The following is a 22,866-nucleotide window of genomic DNA, read 5'->3' on the forward strand; positions in this document are numbered from 1 at the left end:
TAATATTTACCATTTAAAGGATAGATGACAAGACTTCTTTAATTTAAATGAAGAGTAGCATAACATATATGCAAATGTTTTGATTGCCATTATACCATAATCACTATGTTGATACGCAGAGAAACGTTGCTGGAAAGACATAGATTTTAAAATGGTAGCTGAATACGTTCTCGTGCATTAATAAAAACAAATGCACAGATCAAACAGCAAATAGGAAAAACCCCTGAGATGCAGTGGAGCTTACCTGACCACTTCCCAGCAGATCTGCTGCTTAGCTGTCCAATGCCTGTGAGTCCCTGAAATAGTGAGACAGAATAAACTCAATGTAACCATCATGTAGCCTACTAAATTCACTTTAACACTTCAAAGGACAAAACATACTCATCATAAACTATTCAAAAAGAGCTAGCATGCAACTCCAGCTGCAAGAGATTTTGTTCACAAACTGAACAGCAATCGGCCTGTACTTTAGTCGCATCAAAAAAGTAAACCAATCACATTGACAAAAAGCCACTGTAAACAAAAAGACTGTATTGAAAGGATTAACAGTTTTGGCATCCCTACCATCAAGTCTTCTGTTCTTTTTTTCTTTTCTTCATCAAAATTTAGGTTATATATTTGTTGTTAGCAAGAGTTGCATTACTATTATTGTTAATTTTAGTTCTGTTTATTACTTTGAGGGTTATATATTGTAGAATAATTTTGTTGTCACTAGTTAATGTTAATTAGTTGTTTTAATAGCCTATATACCTATTTGTTATCTTTTGGTAGGTTTACTTTTTTAACTATCAGTAACTTAATAACTGAGAATATTTTACATTACTGTTGCATACTCAAAATTACAGAGTTACTATTAGTGTTACCTGTTTAACGTTTAGTCATCCTTTGAGTCCTGCGACATATTTCCTTAATAATCATCAGCCATCAAGTCTGATAGTCTGAAAAGAAATATCAGCCCTCTAAACTGCCTTCAAGGGCGGTGATATTTAGCACTGAAAATTACAAATAAAGTTTTTGAAGTTGAGTACCAACAACTGGGCAGTGACACTGATGATTTGTTTATCAAGACAAATTGTTATATACTACGAAAAATGCAGTCAACGCACTCTTCTGAGTAAAAACAAATAGGTGAATCTATGCAATGCTTACATGTTGAATGGGATATTTAATGTGCGGGGAAACTCAAAGGTTGAAGAACTAGCATTTAGACAGTCTAACAGTGGTAAGTGGTAATCTTACCTCTTTAAACTCCATTACATTCTCACGAGAGACATGCTAATACAAACAAGTCAATCAGAGTTTGTGTTTAGCAAGATCAAGCTTAAAGGATAGTTTAAAATCCATTTATTGTTCTAAAGCATTTTTTTCCATTAACATGTTATACATTAGTGGATACTAACCATGATTCATGTAACAGTTTAGTTTGTTAACTTTTATATTATTTAACAACAAGAAGTTATTAATACAACTTTTAAAGTCTTACACAAAAAATCTTAAAACAGGCTTGGGTTCATTTTTGTAATTTTTATATAAAAAACATTTTAGGCATCTCTTGAAAAAGAAATAAAGCAGGCATTTAAAGCTAGAAAACAAGTAATTCCAAATTTAGTTTGTTACAAAAGGTTTCAGCTTTATTGACAAATTATGGCAAACATATTTGACAAAATTATGGTTTCCTATTTAGAGAAGCTTACACATGGAACTTTAAGTGATTTTTTTTAACAAATACAGGTTAAAACACTGAACAATTTCAGTTAGCTACATACATACAGTAGCTGCTTGTTTTCAACCCCATTAAAACAGCATTTAAAATTAAATTTACAAACTTAATATCGAACATCTTAATCTAAACTAACATATATTAAAAAAGACAGGTTAAAACATCTTATCTACAGCTTGATTATTGTCTGGCTCAAAAAAAAAAAATCAAAAATCATATTACAGTCTTTCAGCAACCCTAAACAGAAACTTAGCCTTAGCTAGTATGTAGAGAGACTCAAGATCTGTAACAGTGTCATGCTTTTTAAGTTACACACAGCAATGAATACAACCAACAGAACATCATCTTTGAATAGTTTATAGACAATGCTTGCCAAAGGTTTTTTTGTCTCTGTTTTTTTAAGTCCGTGTTATAAAATAATACTAATGCCAATGTCACGCAAATGTTATAGGAAATACAAGTAGTACATAGGATAATAATGAGCAGTAATCCCTAGGATAGAAAAGAAATGGACTATTACTTGTCTTGTTGCTGTTTATGTGGAGACCACAGGCTATTAATTGTCTTTGAGATGAGGTCACAGATGAGGAGGACCTTCAATATCTACCATAGGGGTGTTCCCTGTAACCCCCTCTGGCTGACCTTGGAGGTGGTGCCTTTAGGCTGGAACGGGTTGTAGCCCATTCTTCTTGTGCTAAAAACAGAAGAGAAAAACAAGTTTTGTAAATATCTAAAATTGAAAGAACAAAGGGATGCCACTGATAATGGCTGTCAAAATTCTTGAGGGTTCTGGCTGAAAGCTGTAGAAAATCAAAATGAGGATGGTGTTATCATCCATTTCTTTATCCTCCCACAAAAAAACTTACAGAAAACTAACCTACTTCTCTACACAGGAAACCTGTCTATCTTAGGAAGAAAAAAAAGCCTTACTCCTTCACTTTCAGCAGAGAATGAATAACTACTGCGTTGGTGGTACAGTCAGCTCTGGAAAAATCACTGTGTTAGTCTGCCAGTTCAGAATTTATTTGATGTTTTGAGTTTCTAGCATTTAAGTTAAAGCAGGAATTTGAATAACATTTAATGCTGCTGGTATGGTAACAAAATGAGGAGTTGAATCATGAAAAGATAAGAAAGGTATGTTTAATTTTTTACTTCCATTTGAGACCAAAAGAAAGAAAATAATGGAAGAAAAATGTGAAGTTACTACATTAGGCAAAAGATTTTACTTTGCAGTATCTTTAGAACATTTTTTCAAATTTGGTGAATCAATTATGCTCAGGACACATAAGGTAAAAACTGTAAGTCTAGTTCAGTTTTTACAAAGCTTCTACAAATCTTCTTCTTCCTTTCTGGTGTGATATTTCTGGAATTTAACCCTCCCAAAGGTGCAATCAGGAAACTCCCTACAGTGATGGTCCAGCAGTTGAACCCAAAACTTGAATTATCTCCTAAATGAGCCAGTGGGTTGTCAAATGATTTCTGGTTTTGTCTTCCTCTGACTTTAACTGATCATACTCAGAGTGATTGAAACGGAAATGCACAAACCACAGTGTATCATCTTATATCACGCCAGAGCGCAACATTGCCCGGATCTTGTTTTTGCTAATGACTGCTGACTTCTGTGGCCACTGAGAACATAAATAGCTGTCACTAGGCAAAAAATACTAAATGGTTAAATCAGGTATCAAAGATTCCTTTTGTAAAAAGATAATGCTATGTGACGATGAAAAATGAAAATATAAAACATAAAAAGCCTGTTAAAATTCTGAAAGCTATTTTTTCTCTGCAAGATGTCTTCTCTGCAACTCCACTTCATTATCTAGTTGCCCTGAGGTATGAGGGCAATAGCAACTGTAGAGCTAAAGTGAGTTCAGGCTAGCATATATGGAGTGGGCATCTCTGGAAAAGATTTGGCAGCAGTTGATCTTGCTATGGAACAAGAAACACTCCTGCTGTGATTTTTTGGTGCACTCCATTTATTTTCTTTGAGTTCTTCAGGATGTTCTCTTTTTGAATATCAGGGGTTTTATGGTCACATGAAACCAAAGTTTACTGTGGAAAGCTACTGCCTAGAGGGTTGAAGAAGTGGCAGCCAATATGATATAGTTCTAAATCCTCAGGTCTCTCATTCCTACAGGGAGTAAGTTTCTGTATAGTGGATTTAAAAATCCTGTCTCTGCAGTATGTCTCATTACACCCTTTAAAAATGGCATTTTACTGTAAATTTTTTGCAGCTTCAATTACCCTTTGCTGAAGTGGTACTGCATTTGCAGAGAGGCCTTGGGGACAAGAGAGATTTATACGGAAAAGAGAAACTTTATTTAAATAAATGAAAATGACTGAAGTAGTAAAAATATCCAGTAAATGCACGACACAAAGACAAGCCAATTTCTTGTTTCTCTTTAGTCCCCTCAGCGTTGTCCAGATTGAAGCACCTTCATATAAAGGTGAAATGTACAGTCTTTTTGGCAGTACTCATGCAGTAAAAAATGACTTTGTATTACCAGCTGGAGGAAACTGTTTTTCCTTGACTGTTCTTAAAGCAAATTGCTCCTGTGACCGTACCAGCTCCTGATATGGAACAAAAACTGAGTCATAATTTGTGGTACAAGTCTCTTATGCTCTTTCTTTCAGTAATATGGTGGACCTATTTGCTTGATTTCAGACTTTAAACACCATAATTGAAATATGATGTGATAGTTGACAGCTAACAGCTCCTGTTGATAGAGCCTACTGTATTAACAGGTGAATCCATAGCCAAAGCAGATGTTGAAGTTTTGGGACTACAGCCTTCAACTGAGAAAACCCTGGTGTTTACCACTCATATAGCAGTAAAGGATTATATATTTATTGTGGAGAAAGCAAGATGATAGGGAGCAGCACTATCAAGAGTCTCTGAACCACGCTGTGTAAATATACTACAAGATGCAGCCACACCAAAAAAGAAATCAGATTGCTAGTGTTTTTTTTCCTAGGGGGGGTTTTAATAAACAATGAACCTGCATGCTAGTAATTAAAGTTCCCTTGACATGAAAGCTGCTCTTTCATGCCTCCCTTCCAGAAGTCCAAGGTAACCTTTTTCTTTCAGCACCAAGGGAAGAAAGGGAGTTCCTGAGAATGGAAATCTCTATTTTCAGGAACAGTCTTAAAAGCTGGAGTCCTATAGATTACCTCAGCAGTCACACAGAGATTTGGGCAGCTCGTTGGGTAGTAGAAGGGTTGAAAGTTTGATTACCAGACTGACTTTCACTGTGAGAACAGGAGAACAGTGAGCGAGCCTGGTCTTTCTCTGAAAGACTGTGCCAAAAGGGGAGGAAAGAGAACCTGGACATTATTTCATCATAATAAAGTGACATATTAATGAAATGGACAGGGATCTCAGGTGAAGAACGGGCAATAGGTGTAGCTTTGGAGAGAGAAAGGTAATCGGGAGAACAAGTGAGACATTGCCCAAGAGCTGAAGAAATGTGCAGGGTGGTTGTTGTGTTTTACTGCTGATTTGTTTTCCTTTTTCTGATTCCTGTGAAGAGAAACCCTGTGGAGTCTGAACTTCCCCTTCCCTCAGTGACATGCAGACTTCCATCCAGTCTTTCTGCTCTAGTAGACCACACTCATTTCCTGTCCTTTTCACTTCTGACTGTCTCCAGTGGTATCAGGTTTCAAAGACTATGGTTAAAAGGAAATCCACACAGGCAGATAAATAACTGAGGGCAGAGTTTTTCCAGGAATTTAAGGAGAAATACTGTATGTTTTACTTTCAGAAAAACTGAAAGTGCAAGTTATAGCAGCATGATGGAAAATTAAGAGAGTTTATAGGTGAGGAATCTGAGAGTGCTTGGGCTAAAGGATTGTGTGTGATATGAAGTGTTATAGCTACTTTGGTAAGAAGTGTGAAGACATGGGCACAGCCCTTTTGATTACACTGCATATGTCCTTCAGTCTGCTATACGCTCCCTGTGAATTGGCATTTGAAGCTCACCTCTAGGATATAAAATTGTTCTTATTATCACAGGCAATCAGCACCCTTGGCTTATGCCCGACTGAAATTGCATATTAGTGTTTTTGCACTGCTTCTTATGGTTCAGATGGACTCTTGTTTACTGTGTTCATTGAGTTACAGAAATCATTTATTTCAGTATTTATTACAGACATTATTGATACCTTACTTGAGGCTTTGAAGATTATTTTTTTATCAACTGCTAGGAGACTCCATAGCTTTAATCTGTTTAAATACAGAATTTTAGTTAGTTTTTCTTTTTCTTATTAGAGAGTCAGAATAAAAAAAAGGTCATATAATTTTTAACCTGAGAAATTTCTTTGAATATGGGATCAAAATGGAAACATTTATAGCACAGAGAGGGATACATATGGAGTTGTTTCTGTCTTACTATTTTACCTATGCATTATTGCAAGCACAGAAAAATTCAGTGGTCTATCCATATGGCTATCATCACATGCTTAAATGTCTTCAAGTAAAGATTTGAGAAAATCACATATTCAGACACTTTTTTTTTACTCTTCATTTAGCATTCTGCAACCTCATAATGGAATTTTCCAGTACTGAATAAAACTCTTTCACAAACACAGAGAGGGAAACAATGCAATAGCTAAAGGGCAGATCATAATCATGGATGAGTTAAAAATAAAAATGTATCTTAATGGTGATTTACATAGGAGTATATTATTTCCTAATTATTTTTTATTTATAGTCATTGCTTAATTCTGGTATTAATCAAGACCTGACCACTTTTTCTTCCCAGTAACTTATTTAACATCGGAATACTGCCCACAATTATTGGGCACAATTTTATTAGCTTCTGGTCAATTATTTCAGACAGGCGGCCAGGAAAAGATTAGAAAGCTGTTCTGAGTAGATAGTTAAGATGTATATAACAGCAAGTAGTGTAATGGTTCAATTTGATTTTTCATTTACCTTTTGGTGTTTTAGAAACAGAAGTTGTTTTTAATTCAGAATACAATAGTTTTCTTTCCTGTGAGAAAAAAAAATCTCTTTTATTGCATACATGTGGAGAGAGCACACTGCACAGGAATTGGGATTACTAGCTCTACTCCTTGTTTGCTCAGTGACCTTGGACAATTGTTCAATATTTTGTGGTATGGCTTCCTCACTGGTAGAATGAGAGAGGAGTACCTCCCTCCCTGGGGTGTTCTGAGATGTAGTTAATTGCCCGAGCAGTAAGAGAAAAGTGATATAGATGTGCTGAGAAGAAGACCCAATAGAAACCAGACATATAGCTTTAAAATGGGAACTCTTAAAATTAGAATGCCTTTCTTTGGACAATTCAATTTGTGCTGTATTTCTAGTAAGCCTCCATAGAAAGATGGATGGAGACAAAATACTGCTTGCAAATGGTTGGAAAATTTGCTGTACACAAGCTAATGACCGAAGCTCAACTAACTTTGACGAAGACAGTATTTCAGCCAAAAAAATCCCCACAGAAAATGTAGCTGCACTTTTCTCATGTCATAACTGGACAAGGATATATTATTTTAGACAAAAATGCAAGAACAGATTTTGTTTGGTTTTTTTAAAGTAAAACATGCACTTTTTTTCACTCTTCTGGTCTCTTTTTGCTTATCAGCAAAGCTTGCAAAATACACAGGATTTTCTGACTTGACATCTATGCATTTTATTATTTTGTGTGAAGAAGCGCTGAAATTACTATCTTTTATCACGTGATTCATGATCTTGAATCACAAATGGTGCCTTTCTTATTTGAAATTTGGAGTTTTGAGAAGACAAGAAATGTTTCCAAAACACAGGCTCAAACCAATTAAGCTTACTTACACCATCTAAGTACCCTTTGTTTTACTATACCTGCTGTATGAAATATATACAGCTTAAAAACCAGAAATGAATGGGAAACCTTATGGTTTAATAGTCTAGTTCCTGAACATGGCTGTAGGTCTTCAAAACACCCCAACCTACTGCCCCTATGCTTGATGGTACCTTCTCTTCAGGAGGGCTAACAATTTAAACTGCATGGCTGCTCCAAATCTGCTTTTGGGTTGTGAGCTTCTCTGGCTTAAAGCGGTAGTGGAGGATCACAGCAATCCTCCAGCTGACAGCACTGGAGCAGACGAGAAGTGCTTGCACAGTCCCCTCTGCCAGCCCTCCCTGCAGGTGAAGTAATGACAGCGAGAGGGGCAGGAATGACCACTGGAGAAAATAATTTCCTGGAAGGCTTCATCCACTTCTGTAGTGAACACCTGCCACAGACAGGGAAGGAGCAGCATCAGAGTACACTGGCAACTAGTCTGGGAAACCACAATGCCAAGAGGAAGAAGGCTCTTATCAGTGTTGTTGTAAGGTGAGTGTGAATGTTACAGTGTAGAAGGAGTTTTATTTTTCACTTATTTTCAGTAAAAATTACTTTTCTATTACTTTATGGTCATGCAACATGAAACATGCACTGATATGCTGCATCTGGAATTAAATAGATGCACATCAATATTACAGGACTTTAGTCTTAGATTCTCCAACACTACAGTTCCCATGGTGCAAGGCAGTGAAACTACCATTTGAAATATTACATAGGAAAGTTTTGCATGATTTACTTATTCTGTCATAGAAAATGATTTATAATTCAGAAGTAATAGAGGAAGCACAGTAAGTTGCTATAAATTAAAACCGATCTTGTGCTATATGTGGAATTTTTTTGATTGTTCTAGCATTACTGGAATTTTTTTAATTGTTCTAGCATTACTGAACTACAAAAGTTTTAGGATATACAGACAGTTAAAAGAATGTGATGAGTTTATATATGGAACTTTCTAAAGAATTATAGCCTAATTAAAACTCTGATTTGACAAAACAGCAATAGCTCTAGAATCATCCCCACATTAGTCGTCATAGCTGAATTCAAAATGTGGTCCTTTCCCTGCAAACTTTCAAAATCACGCTCTTATGAAAATCACAAATCTCTTCAGAGGCAATGAATGCCACTTGGTATATAGCTAAGGTGATTCCTCCGGTAAAAGAATTGATAAAATTTTGCAGAAAATCAAGAAAATGCTTTTGGCAGTTCATTCTGTCCCACAGCAGGAATGCTGCTATCAGTAAGTATAGTAATGATTGAAATAGATGATTAAAGGAGGTCAATTTATTTGGTGTATCTTCTGTCCCTATGCAGTAAAAATCTTCAATAACTCCTTTTTCCAGTGGAATGAAAAACTGAGTACTGTACAGGAAGACTCAGGAGTACTTCTGAGTTCCCAGGGCTGGGTGTACATCTTCGTCATGCTCAGCAAGAGACCGGAGGCCTCAATCAGCCCAAAATACAAGTGGTCATGCAGGAACATGACACACTCCTCAGAACTATGGCACATGTAGCAAGGTTGTTAGCAGGGACAGCTTGGGGGGCAGCAGGATGCAGGTGCTGTATCAGTATTAGCACCCAGTGTACACCAATAGGAATGAGTGGCAGAGGAAACAGCCGACACTGAGGACCTGATATTCACAATATGACTTCTACAGGTATTTTTTATTTCAGACTGGCCCTAGTTTGAGCCTCTGGAAGTGAACTCTCACAAACAGTTGGGATTGCATCTTTTGCTTTAGTTTCAAATAGAATTTATGTACTTTGAACCCACCCAGTGATGTGGACAAAAGACCTATAAATGCAGACAACTGGTAAATCTGCTTATAAAGAACACTCCTACTTCCATGCTAGTGTAGAAGCAGCCAGCATGTGCTAAATAGTCAGCCAGGTGCTCTGTCAAGACACCACAAAACTTCCACCACAATGGTACAATCTGTCTTTTGTTGCCACTGAGATGCCTAATTAATAATAAGATGGATAAGGAATTGGTTGGACATCTACATCCAGAGGGTAGTGCTTAATGGCTCAGAGTCCTGATGAACGTGAGTGACAAGTGGTGTCCCTCAGGACTGGGACCAGTGTTATTTAATATCTTCATTAACGACATAGGTGAAGAGATTGAATGCACCCTCAACAAGTCTGCAGATGACACTGAGCTGAGTGGTGCTGTTGACACACCTGAACAACAGGACAGCATCCAGAGGGATCTGGACAATCTCCAGAAGTGGCCCATGGGAATCTCACGCAGTTTAACACGTGCAAGGTTCTGCACCTGGGTTAGGGCAATCCCTGGTATCAATCCAGGGGATGAACAGATCGAGAGCAGCTCTGCCGAGACGGACTTGGGGGGTGCTGGTGGAGGAGACGCTGGGCATGAACCTCGCAGCCCAGAAAGCCAAACGTGTCCTGGGCTGCATCAAAAGCAGCATGACCAGCAGGGTGAAGGAGGGGACCTGCCCCTCTGCTCTGGTGAGACCCCACCTGCAGTGCTGCATCAGCTCTGGGGTCCCCAGCACAGGAAGGACATGGACCTGTTGGAGCGAGCCCAGAGGAGGCCACCCAGACGACCAGAGGGATGGAGCAACTCCGCTGTGAGGAAAAGCTACAAGAATTGGGATTGTTCAGCCTGGAAAAGAGAAGGATTAAGGTGAACTAATTGCAGCCTTTCAGTATCTGAAGGAAACTTACAAGAAAGATGAAGAGGGACTTTCTACAAGAGCATGTAGTGACAGGAAAAGGGAGAATGGCTTCAAACAGAAAGAGAGCAAGTTTAGATTAGATATTAGGAAGAAACTCTTTACTGTGAGGATGGTGAGGCAATGGGACAGGTTGCCCAGAGAAGTTGTGAGTGCCCTATCCATGGCAGCATTCAAGGCCAGGTTGGACAGAGCTCTGAGCAACCTGGTCCAGTGAAAGGTGTCTCCACCCATGGCAGGTGGGTTGAAAACAGATGATCTTTAAGGTCCCTTCCAACCCAAACCATTCTATGATTTTTTTATTCATTCCATGATAATTTTAAGACCCAAACACCAAGGGAGGTTTTCTTTGGTATGTTGCCACGTTATTTTCTCGGAGACACCAAATGTATACACTCAGATGATACAAATGATAAATTGGTGCATGCTAGTAAGACTTTGTTAATTAGTGTTAGTAAAGACACTGTAATCACAAGCCATGTGAAGTCAAACACTGTAATGATGAGAATCAGACCTATGTCTCTTACATCTGCAAATTAGTCACCATGAATTATTTGAGCACCTGACTTCCTATGAGGTTTGAACCCTCCACACATGCTTTCCTCTGCAAATTTCATCATTATATACTTGCTTTTACTTGTTCAGCAGAAACTATTATTATTATTGTAGAAAAACTTAATTTACTAGATGATACACTTTTTAGGACGAACACAGAGTGAAAAAATAAACAATATAATAAAAATGTAGTTGATTATTGCTGTACATTTTTAGTTGTTAGCTATAAAGGTCGATAAAGAATTGTTTTATGAAGTGCCATCTCTGTAGAGCATTACTTAGTAAACTAATCGTCATAACAATTGCAAAGCTCTTTTATATAGAGTGACTGGCAGGGAATTATTTGTGAAATAGTTAAATCATTGTGGCAGCATTTTACAACTTAAACGATGTCTTACATTAAAAGGAATTATACCGAGCAGTTACACTCTCCATTTTTAATTAAAGATGGAATTATCCTAAAACCAAATACCCAGTTCTGTACAAGTACTTAAAGCTAAACTGGAGTAGAATATGCATCAAAAAAGCCATGGTCATTTGAGAAAATCTTAACAACTGAAAATTTTTGGCGAAGACACAAAATATTTAAATAATGTCACCTTAATGCAATGGCAGAGCATGCAGTAAACAGCCTTACAAGCTTCTCCTGAAAAGCAGCAGTAATGTGACTGGAGTTCATTTATGTCTTCCCTCTTTGTGTAGGTGGCAAGCTACAGATTAACCTTCCTAACTCTTGCCTAAGGCCTTTGGCAGACAGCATTATCCTAATTTAATTGTGGTGGTTTAGGAGGTATAGACTTCAACCTGTCCTTTCACTCTCTATCCAAGTTTTCTGCTTTTTTGGTAGCAGCAACAAGAAGTCTCTGTGTACTGGTCTCTCAGATACTGCAGTTCATGACCTGACATAAAAACATAATGGCCATTATTTTCAGGTAATACACAAGGCAGGATATGCACCAGGCTGTGAACTGTGGCATCTGACAAGAGGCACACTCTCACTACTCTGGCAGTCTCCCTTTGGAAGCAGGGGCAGAAGCCTCTTGAACCTTCTGCAGCAGCAACTGGCAGAACTCACTGCTGGAGTCTCCAGCCTTTGGGAGAACTAAGACAGAAAGAGCAGCTGATAAACAAAGTTTTGAATGCTCTCATCAGTGCAAGGGCAAAAAAGGATTCGGATGAAAAGAACAATAAGGCAGGTCAGATGTAATGAATACAGCTTCTTGGTTATGCCTTGCCAGCAAGTCATACTCTTCTCTGTTATCTCTCTAATGTGGCCTAATACAACACAACACTTGAGTCAAGAATGCTCTTTCCTCTAAAAACAAAAACCAGGGAAAACGAGAAAGAAATCAGAACATGAATTGATTACAAAGGGCTTTTCATTTACACTGATCCTGTCCTGAGAAGATGCTTTTTGGAGCTGGGCATGACATTTCACATGGGCAGGAAAGATTCGTAGTTACCAAACTTTAGGTGTACATTTTATCCTAATCAATTTATAAGACAAATCATTAAATTCATGTTTTCACTAGATATATCTTCAGATGACAACAGTGCCAGAAGGGAAACCACAAAATTACTAAAGTATAATGAGAGCAAAGAATATAAACCTTTTGTTCATAAATTAATCCAATTTCATGCCTTCTCTTTTAAAACCTAAGCATCAAGTTAACATGACAATGTTACCTTAGTTTAGACTTATCTGCAGATATCAAAACCTTCAGTGACAGAAGTATCATAAATGTTTGTTGAGTGTGATTAGAGGTGAGGATACTTTACCTTTTTGAAAATTTGTACAATACTTTAAATTACTGGTCTTTTATTTTTAAACTGCCTTCTGAAGGTATTTCTTTACAACTCACATGAGGAAGCCTATAAGGGCTACATTCCCAAGATTTTCAGGCGTATGTCCTAAATTTATGTTCCTCAGCCTGGAACAATGATCCTCAAAACTCTCTAGAAGTAGCTGCACAATCCTGATCTTATCAAAAACTTGTAGGAATCTCACAATTCCTGAGTACTGTATTTCCATGGGCTCAGAGACTGCTGCAGGGAATGCTTTGAAGTGTCTCTACTTTGATCCTTCTGAGAGACTGGGTGACAAGCATGTCAAATCACAACAGAGCTTAAGAGTCTAACTTCATGAGGGGGTTCTGTGCTGTGAATTTTCATTCATGGAACATCCCTAAGTCATGGAAAGCAGGGCAATTTTACATACACCCCTGATCTTCCTATTGTCTTGGGAGATTCCTTGGCTGAATTCGGAGGGAATGGAATTCTTAGGATGTTACAGCAGTGAATACTGTTTAGGAATCCATCTTGCCCAGCCTGAGACAAATGACTTAGACTCTTCCTTGTTTAGTACTTCCATTTAATCAGAGAGATGTCAACTTCCTGAGAATTAAATGGTGTTCAGGTGGGCTCTGCTCTGAAATACCCCTCTGATTTTTGCAACCATACGGTGAACAATCCATAAATGCATAAATCTTATGAACTTCTGAGGAAACAGCTCCCCCAATCAGAATTCTCCACAAGTTCTTTTAAAAGGAGTACAGAAGAATCCATGAGACATAAACCACTTCCTACTTCTCAGGAGTACAGATAGCAAGAAAAGTCATAGCAGGCAGCTCATATAGGAGTACTATTGTGCTCTATAATACTTAACAAGCTACAGAGAACTCAATTTTATACTTTAAAAAGATTGTAAGTACAAAGTAGCACTACTATTTCACCAAATATTCTTCATGAAAAATGAAAAACAAACCTTCTCAGGACTGAAAACAGTCCTCCCTAAAGGTAAGCTGGAAGAAAGAGGATGCATGGGAGAAAGTAAAAATGCCAAGCTAGTAAATTTATGATAATTCAGATACTGTTACTGGAATGGATAAGGGTGAAAAGACAAGTTGTTGCACAAAACACCTAAGAGATGACAAGACACCAGTTCTATATTCATGTACCATTTTTCTGTGGTCTTATTCAGAGTTTGGGAGAATTCAGGATTACAGAGGTGTGCCAGAAATAATTGTAAAGGAGGAATATAGCCCTGTTATGGAAGGCAAAACAAGGCATGAAATTGAACTCAGATGAAAGAAAGACTGTTGTGATTTCTGCAGGATAGTGAAAAATGAAGGGGCAGCTGATTTTATACAGTGGGATGGATTCAGGAGACTCGCAGTGAGTTGCAAAACATCCTGAAAAAGTAGAAAACCGAAAACAGAGAATTAGGGTAAAGTTAGGTGAGGGTGAGAAGGGGTGATGTCTCAGATCAGATACAGAGAGAACATCAGTGTATGCAGCAAGAACTCAGAAACTGAGGAAGTTAAGCATGTATTCTATAGCTCTGTAGCTCTGTGTACTCAGATTACCTCCTCAGATAAATATTGGTGACTTAGGAATGACTTAACTTCCTGCACAGATTTTCAAGGCTGGAACTGGCAAATGTACTAATCTCCTAAAGTAACTGAACCAACAGTAGCATAAACAATTGCATATAAATGTATCTGCTTCCAGAAAGTAGCAAAATTGCAATTAGAAACATTATTCAACTTTATTCCAGGTTATTGATAACACTCAGATCTTTGTATTCAAATGCCAGCTCAGAAAATAAAATAGTTCAAGCAAAAAAACAAAGCAAGTCCACAGTTATCAGCCACGTATTTTAAGACAAGTCTAGCAAAGCAAACCCAGGCATATTGGGTTTGTTTCAGCTGCTGAATGAAGGAAAAAAGGAGCTTCATGCAGAGCATAAATTCAGTCATGATGCCACTCTGTGAACACTTTGTAAGCCTTAGCTAATTAGTCCATTCAAAATCCCTGCTGGGAAAACAAATAATATTCTTCTAGTTTTACAAATGAGGGATTGGAACGCAAGTGACACTACTTTAAATGTCCTGCCCAAACACAAGGAGATTCAGCATGGTGGAGTGTAATTAAAAGTTAAACAGTGGGTAATTCTTACTGCTAAGATCAGACTGTTCTTTTCTGCATAGCCCAAAAGCTTAGCAGTGCATTCAGGACAGCAGTGGAGAGGGGATCTACAGACGGGAGGAAGGATCTTCCACTACAGCTATTAAAAATCTATGTGCAAAAAGGAAACAAACAAAGGGTAACTGAACCACTCACATTCATATGGATAAGCTATTATTATTACTTGCCTAGCACTGAAAATACGCTTGACTGCACATTGCATCATCCAAATATATTGTAAGAACTGAGTGTACAAAAAAATAAGTTATTTCTGATTATGCAATGTAATAATTTTGACAACGTCTCAGTAATGTCTATTTCTGTACCAATACAAAGGAAACTGCAAGTTTGCATTAGTGACATTTGCTTCACAGCTGCATGAATAAAATTATTTATTTCAAGCAGCAACCCTTATATAACCCCTTAGTGTAACTTTCACTTGCAGCATCCTTTCCAGCAGCTCTCATTTTCACAGTGCTGTGGAAGTCACCATGTAGACTTAGGATACTTTAGAAGCAGTAAATCAGGCATGACATCTCTGCTGAATATATTAGAGTCACTCTTTAAGCTGACAGTAGTCAGCTTTGCTGTTATTTCAGTGAATGTCTCAGAGTGAGATTCACTGTGCCATCTGATGATACAATGTACTGATAATTATTAACAGGAAAACATGGACTAGACTCTAGTTATTGAAATGTATCACTAATAGCAAACAACAGATCTAGAAAATGGTTTGGACTCATTGGAGCTACACTTCTCTTCCTTTCATGCTCCTGGTACCCAGGAAGTGGAACTATGCCAGCTCACCCACAGACTTGGTGGGGAAGTGCAAAGACTACAGCCCTTGCTCTGCTCATACTGCTTAGTGTGGCATGAGGTACTCCTTTCTCTTGGTGCAGTAGGGGTTCCCATGGTGATACAGCACCTTCTCCTTCTTTCCACTTTGATTAAGTCTATATTTCAAAATCTCACAAACCTTACTGGTTGAAATGATGCACATGACAGCAGCAGACGCATAGTATTGTTAGGACATCAAGCAAACTGAAATTTAACACTGTGAAAGATATTCAAGCACTAATAGAAACTTTATTGTTGCTGTTAAACTGACCTGTGACTATGAGTAATTTGCTTTGTAATTTTGATTGAAATTCATCAGTTCAATTTTCTGGTCCCAAGTCAAAACTCACCCTAAAGTTACACAAATCTATTTTGTTCGGTCTTTGTAAAATCAGAGAAATAAAGAAAAGTGTATGGAAGTAATTTCTGAATTGCCAGTGACAGATATTTTTGTTTGATTTCACGCATTTGCTGAAGATAGAATAGACCTTACCGTAGCTGTCATAAGCCTCTTCGCTTGTTCTGTGACCATAGTCATAATATTCAGGCACACTGTAACAGATTCAGAGAGCCATGTCACTATTATCATGGGTAACCAACTCAAAACAAAAACAGAGATCACAAAATGAAAGGCATTTTAACACTTTGACATGACAGCATAGTCCAGCTAGTTTCAGGAAGAGTGAACATTTAAAAATATGAGAAAATGTATCAGTGACAATAACAGCTATAATAGAGTACACCACATTTCTTATCTACTGAGCATAAAAAAAATTTGGTCCTAAATATGTAAACCTAGGAGATGTGACAAAGATGGAGAGAAATTTTATCTGCAAAAATGAGGTCTGAAAAAAGACCACTGTATAATTCACTGTTGTTCAACTGCCAAAAGGGATATTAATCTCATTTGCCTGTAATTATAAACATTTATGTGTTATCAAACTCAGCATAGTTTATTTTCACAAACCTGACTGTATTGTATGGTGTGGAACCTGTAAACTACTTATCTTTACCAAAACCAGACAGGTTTCCAGCTTTGATCCTGAAGAAGAAAGCATGTTCCCACTACCTGTAGAGAGAACTTTTGATTCTCCACAGCCTTTTTCCTTATGTAGTTATTAGACATCCATGGAAAATTTTATACAGTGATCAATAAAACACATATTGAAAGAAACAAAGGTCTAGAAGTGCAAAATTCAGTCTCAACTCACTTTTTCACTGTTTTCAAAAATTATGTATAGTCATATTAACATGTTATCAAAATATTTCAGATAATAGTTACATCCTAATAATCAGCAATTCCCAGCTATTAAGTAGAGTGGGCATCCAGAAAATTCAACCTCTGAGACATAATTAAATGGAAAGGGAATTATTCACACTTTTTCTTGACTGCTATTATTATTTATAGTTTGCACTGTGTTTTGGTACCTGGTACCAAATTCAAGATCAGGCTACTTCTATTCTCAGGTACCAGGTAAACATACAAGAATCAGTCTCTGCCCAGAAAAATCTACAAACTCCATGAACTCCACTATATTGTATTTCTTCAATCTGCAGTGAACCAAGCAGAAAATGTAACACTTTCTCTGTTGATCTCTGTTGTCACTTCTGCTTCTTTTTCCTTGGACACTGTGTGAGACAGACTTGCAAAATGAACGGAAGCAGGCAAGCAGCTCAATAGTGCTATAACATTATTGCTCAGGCCATTTTCCATATTGGACTATTGTTTTAAAAATATTAGTTTACACTTGAGAGAGAAGCTTAGTTGACAGTGGAGTGCAAGTAGAAATATTTCAGAAGCGCAATAGAGATAAACAATCAATCTATAACAATTATTTTCTTAACCTAATTTTGACCTTGTTCACAAACAGTCTGTGATTAGATTTTTAATTTCTTGAACTTAATAGCTATTCATAACTATTCTTGGAATAATTTCTGAGAATTCATGTTCTCTGTCTCACTCAAGAACACTGACTGCATGTATCTGATAACTGACAGTCAAGCTGTTTTGATTTGGGTCATGTCATCACCTGAATGGCTAGGGACAGCTCTCATAGTTTTCAGCTACAAATATCCATGGGCTTGGTTTGGGGTTTTTTTTTTGAACTGAAAATATAACCATAACGCTGTGCATTAATTCAGGAGTTTAGTGAGAAGTCATTCATGTGAGTGAATGAATTACAATGACGTCAGTATCTCAGAGAGATGAAATTCATTTGCTAAAGCAGTTGCAGAAAACGGACATAGGAATAACATGAATGAAATGAAGTTAACACTTCTGAAGACCTCCCAATGCCAGCCAAGATCTATAGGAAACAATCACTATTGAGACTTCCTGTATAATGGAAACCATTCAGTTGCTTGAAAATTAATCATATAAATATACAAACCCTCCCACTGAAATGGTGCAAGAAACAAACAAGAAGGATACATCTTCTATTTGTAGAACACAATATTCATTCTGTACTATTTTGCAATTATTTTAGTAGCCAATTAAATGAAGTAACAGGATTATGTAAGGTGAACTAAAGCACTGCAGCATCAGGGTTAAATCATATATCTAGTCATACCTACAAAGCTCACAGTTGAGATGTAAGAAATGACTTGCACTGTTTAGAACAGACAGATGACATACCACCCAGCTCTGGCAGACAGCCGTATGAAAAACTAATTTTAGAAGCTGCATTTTGGCATCCTGCCTGCTTTCCTGGGTAGAGGAGGGTGTTGGACTAGTGAGTGGTGTTAAAAGAAAAGAAACACAAGAACTCCCATCTTCTGCCAGCAGATAAGATCTAATATTTCTTCCTGATACACTTTTGCAAACCAAAGCACCTGTTTCCAAAGGTTAGCTTTAAAAAGAGGCCAGTCCAAAGGCCAGTAACTTATCAACAGCAGTCCTGCTTTCAGTGTCACTGATCAGGGCCTTGAGCTATTACCCATCAACATAACGTCCAGCAGAACAAAAGACTTGCAAGAGCAGGTAAGAGATTCATTGCTACATTATTGTTGTTGTACATTTTTATTTGAGAAAAAGCCACACAATCATAGAGATAATAAGGATGTGAGATAAAAATCCTGCAGTGAACATTCCGAACTGAAATCCACTATCAACATAATACTAGGTTAACACAGAAACCATCAAAAAATAAGAAACAAGCTGTATTGTATCTATAAAAAGGAAGTAATTTGTTACATACCATGTATTTGCTGTCTGTGAGCACAATACTTAACACATTCCCGAAAACACGTAATTCATAACACAATACGTGACTGTCATCTAAGTACTCCAACTTTATTTGCCTACACTTCTTTTTTCCTTTATTTCCCTAATACATCTTTTTCATAGATTTGAGCCAAAACGGCATTTCAAATTCCTTGCCAACTAATATTAAAAAGTGTTTTGAAGTATATGTAAGTGAAGAAAACTTATTTCTTACTATGAAATACCAGACTTAAACTGGTATTTTGTGACCCAAACTGCTTATCCATTAGTCTGCTCTATTTTAAACCTCTCTGAATACTCACCATAATCTATTATACTCACTATAATCTATTATATGCATTTATATGCATTTAGTTGTAAACATTTTCCTCTGTTTTTTAGCCAAGTGAACAATAGGCAATATTTATAAAAATTGTGTGATAGGTTATGGCTTTACAAACATGAGGTTTATTTTTAAAATTATTGAACTACAGAGAGATGTAGCTCATTTGCATTATGGCCAACTGAGAAGGAAGCAATCAGCAAATGCATTCAGCATAAATAAAACTTGTTTATATAATTTTATCGTCCTCAGACTGTTCCTGGAAAATATAGTGATCATGAGCTCTAGAAACCTCTGACTCTCTTGGCAGTGCTAATTGGAAACAAAACACCATTATCTGTCATTAGCATTCATTACTTTCAAGCAACATGAAGTGTAATTTACTTAAAGTACATGCCCCCACCTGAAAGCAGGATGCAACACATTTTATAAAGCAGACAGGAAGGATTAACTCATTACCAGCTACTCAGCTTTTACCTGCACTATACTTTAATACCAGATTTCTGAAACACAGAGGTCTTGATGTACCATGACTTACACTTTAGTAACCTTCTACATGTAGCACTCAGGGAAAAATTGATATACACAGGGGTATGTATCTTACAAGCAGTTTAACTGGGTTTGTATCGATGTAATTTTTCTCTATAAGAAACATTTACAACACAGATATATGACCCTGTCCTAATTCCTATTCTGTGGGCAAGGAGATTAATAATACATATACTGTAAATCTTCATAATCTTTACCTATTTATGCTTATTTTTTTTTAGCTTTTCATTTTGGTTAATGTTTTTGAATATGTTCTTTTCAAAGATTTGGAATCAAAGTTTCCATAAACTGTGATCTGTTCTCTTCCTGCTGATAAAGCCGGGTCAGTTTCCAAAAAACCCCCAAAACTCAAACCAACACAAGATGATTGTTTTTGAGAGATAAGGGTCCTTTAGTGCCTTCCAATCTTTATTATCTAGGGCTCCTATGATATGATGAAGGCTCAAGTACAGAGACTGTATCTAAACGGCAACCTTTAAAGCCAACAAAGACTTTTAACCTCTCGTTAACTGGGACTTTTTCAAATTTATATTAGTGCAAAAAAATGAATTCCAATTTAACTGTGTCAACACCCATGGGAAGCCACACAGCTTTTTGCCCAAAAAGGCTGTAGAGAATAGTGCTTTAAAGTGGTTTAGGCTGAGAACCACAAACAAAAGTGTTAAGATTGAAGTCACAGAACCCTGACTCTTGGGTCAACAAGCTACCCAAGGGAAGCGTGATGTTCACCACTCAGAGGTCAGTGGGGTTAAGTACAGGAAAACATGACATTAATGAATAGACTGCATTAGCCTTTGACCAATCTCTTCCTGCACCTGCAGGAAGCTGCTGGCAAGAGACCCTGGGTTAGCAACATTACCATCTGGCTCCCTGGCTGCTCTTACAGCTGCAGTAATATAAGGCAGCAGAACACTTCAAGAACTGAAGAACAGAAGCACTTCTTGTTCCCTTGTGCTTTTTCGTTGTGCGTGGTGTTTTGTTTTATTCTTCCTTTCTCTCTTTGTGTTCTTTGATTTTATTTGGTGAAGGATGCATCTAAGCTTTTATTCTCAAGCGTGGTTGCAGACATACAATGGGCTCTCTAAAGCCAAAGCAGAAAGGTACAAGAAAGAGATCATCTTCTTTAAACAGTAACACGTGAATCTGTACAGAAGCGTGTTCCAAGATCCTAAGAAACTGAAAGTCTTTGAGCAAGACCTGTTAACTGAGATTTAGGCATTACATTTTCCTGCAAATACATTTTTTTTTCCTTTCCTAATGGTACTTTTAAACTGGGAGAGTATATGTTAGTATAATACAAGAATATTTTATTGGGAAATGTTTGGGAAAGAGCTGGTCAATTTAGTAAAGAGGCTTTTGACAAATCCTTGGAACTGTAACTCTGCCATTAGATAATAATCAGGCTTCTTCTGTGAAATACATGAATTGGTCCAAACTAGAGATTCAGCTGATGCCAGTGAAGTTCCACAGTTCAGACTCATAATGAAATAGGCTAAAAACTTGTACACTAGCCTTTGAAGAGGTAAAATAATTTGAGATACTTCCATCTTTATGTTGTAGTACTCAACAATGTGAGAGTGAACCAATATTGTGGTTTTTGGATTGGAGCTCTTTGAGGAGGGATTCCCAGCCTTTGTCAGTTTGCAATCAGCATCTATACAGAGGTACAGATAAATGAACCTTTATCACTCCTTAGAGATATATCCCAGTTATGGTTACCTTTAGACAAGATTCTTGAGTCAAGCTAATGCCCAGGACAGATCACAAGAATCCCTAGAAGTGGGACTTAAAATTTTAGAGGTGGAATTCAATATTTTAGACAAGTCTCTTTTTCACATCCTCAAATAGATCCTTTGATCTCGTCTATATACAATTATCTCCTTCTTTTCCTATGTAATTTCTGTTCAGTAATCTTAGGCATTTCCAACTTCCAACGTCAATAACTGGTACAATCAAATATTCAGTTCCTGTGCTAACAGGATCCAGTCTAACATTGCTGCAGTTGTTTCATGTAAGACTGTGTTTGTAAAGCTTCTCCCTCCTACATGAGGGAGGGAGCCAGCAGGATTTAACATACAGTTGGCCATGAAAGAAAAGCTGTTTACACAAAGCAGTACACTTCTGCCTGGAAGAGAGGCGAGCAAGATCTGCATTCACATGAATTACAATATATGAAATTTTTACAAAATAATATCTCATAGTGGAAATGTGAGAATAAAGAAATAATCCTTCTAGGAATCTGAAACTTACTGGAACATTTTTACTTAACAGAGCACTTAACGTCTACAGGGAAGATGACAAATCTTTTGAATATAGGAACTTACAGGATCCAGCCTTAAATCACAAATATAGTCCTTTACTCAATACTTCTTTAGAACTAATGGAATAATATGGTGAACATTTTAGTGGATAAAGTATCCCTTTTTCTGAAAGCTCAATTTTGATTGTATCCAGTATTTTTATCGGAGAAGAATATCTCTATTGCCATACCCCTGGATTTATTCAGTACCTTACAACATGCCTGAAGTGAAACTAGATTCAACTGTCTCCAGCAATTTTGTATGTTTGATTTTATGCTACTGAAAATAGGAATTTAAAAATATTATAAACAAAGGCAGTAAATTTATACAAGCTTAAGATTGCAGAGCCAACATAATTGCAAGATGACTTCAGGTTCTGAACTTTTTGCAAAATATGACATAGAAACCAATCTGCCATTTAATTTCACATGGCAATTTCTATTTACCTATTCTACATTCCACAGTCATTTTCTTATAGACACAGAATTATGACTGACTATTTCAGAATATAATACAAAATGTCTGCAGACACAGTATTTGCAAAGGCAATGATGCAACATTTTAGGAATCCTAGACAGTTTCAGAGGAGAAACTTCCTTCCAGTTCAGAGTAGTGAAATTTGCTTCCACTTTGCTCATTTAATCAAATAAATGAGAAGTGGCATTTGAAAACAGTTTCTGATTATGAATGCCGTAAGTGGATTGCTGTGAAAATACATAAAATGTCATATTCTAGGCTTGCTGCCTTGATTGATTTCAACAGGTTGGAAATAAAAAGCAGGGAAATCTTTATTTACGGACCGGCGGATATAAGCACAAAGCCAAAATGAAATATGAAAAAGTATAGATACAATGC

The 22,866-nt window shown here is 37.0% G+C and overlaps 1 protein-coding gene across 16 annotated transcripts in view; it reads right to left on the reverse strand.

Moving 5' to 3' along the window:
• KHDRBS2 (KH RNA binding domain containing, signal transduction associated 2) overlaps positions 1 to 22,866 on the reverse strand; it is a 339,817-nt gene that overhangs the window by 31,951 nt on the left and 285,000 nt on the right. For 14 of the 16 annotated variants that reach the window (XR_004239381.1, XR_004239392.1, XR_004239390.1 and 11 more), the window contains 3 exons: positions 16,111 to 16,169; positions 2,241 to 2,414; positions 245 to 296 (listed from right to left, as the gene is read on the reverse strand). Coding sequence is in view for 1 of the 16 variants with exons in the window: in XM_032104702.1 (XP_031960593.1) it covers positions 2,317 to 2,414; positions 16,111 to 16,169 (157 nt within the window). In the remaining 15 variants the exon portion in view is untranslated. Of the gene's footprint in view, positions 1 to 244; positions 297 to 863; positions 993 to 1,327; positions 2,415 to 16,110; positions 16,170 to 22,866 lie in introns of those variants that run through there. The other 2 variants (XR_004239382.1, XM_032104702.1) reach the window with 2 other exon arrangements.

The sequence above is a fragment of the Corvus moneduloides genome, chromosome 3 (genome assembly GCF_009650955.1).
Source record: "Corvus moneduloides isolate bCorMon1 chromosome 3, bCorMon1.pri, whole genome shotgun sequence".
Lineage (NCBI taxonomy): Eukaryota > Metazoa > Chordata > Aves > Passeriformes > Corvidae > Corvus > Corvus moneduloides.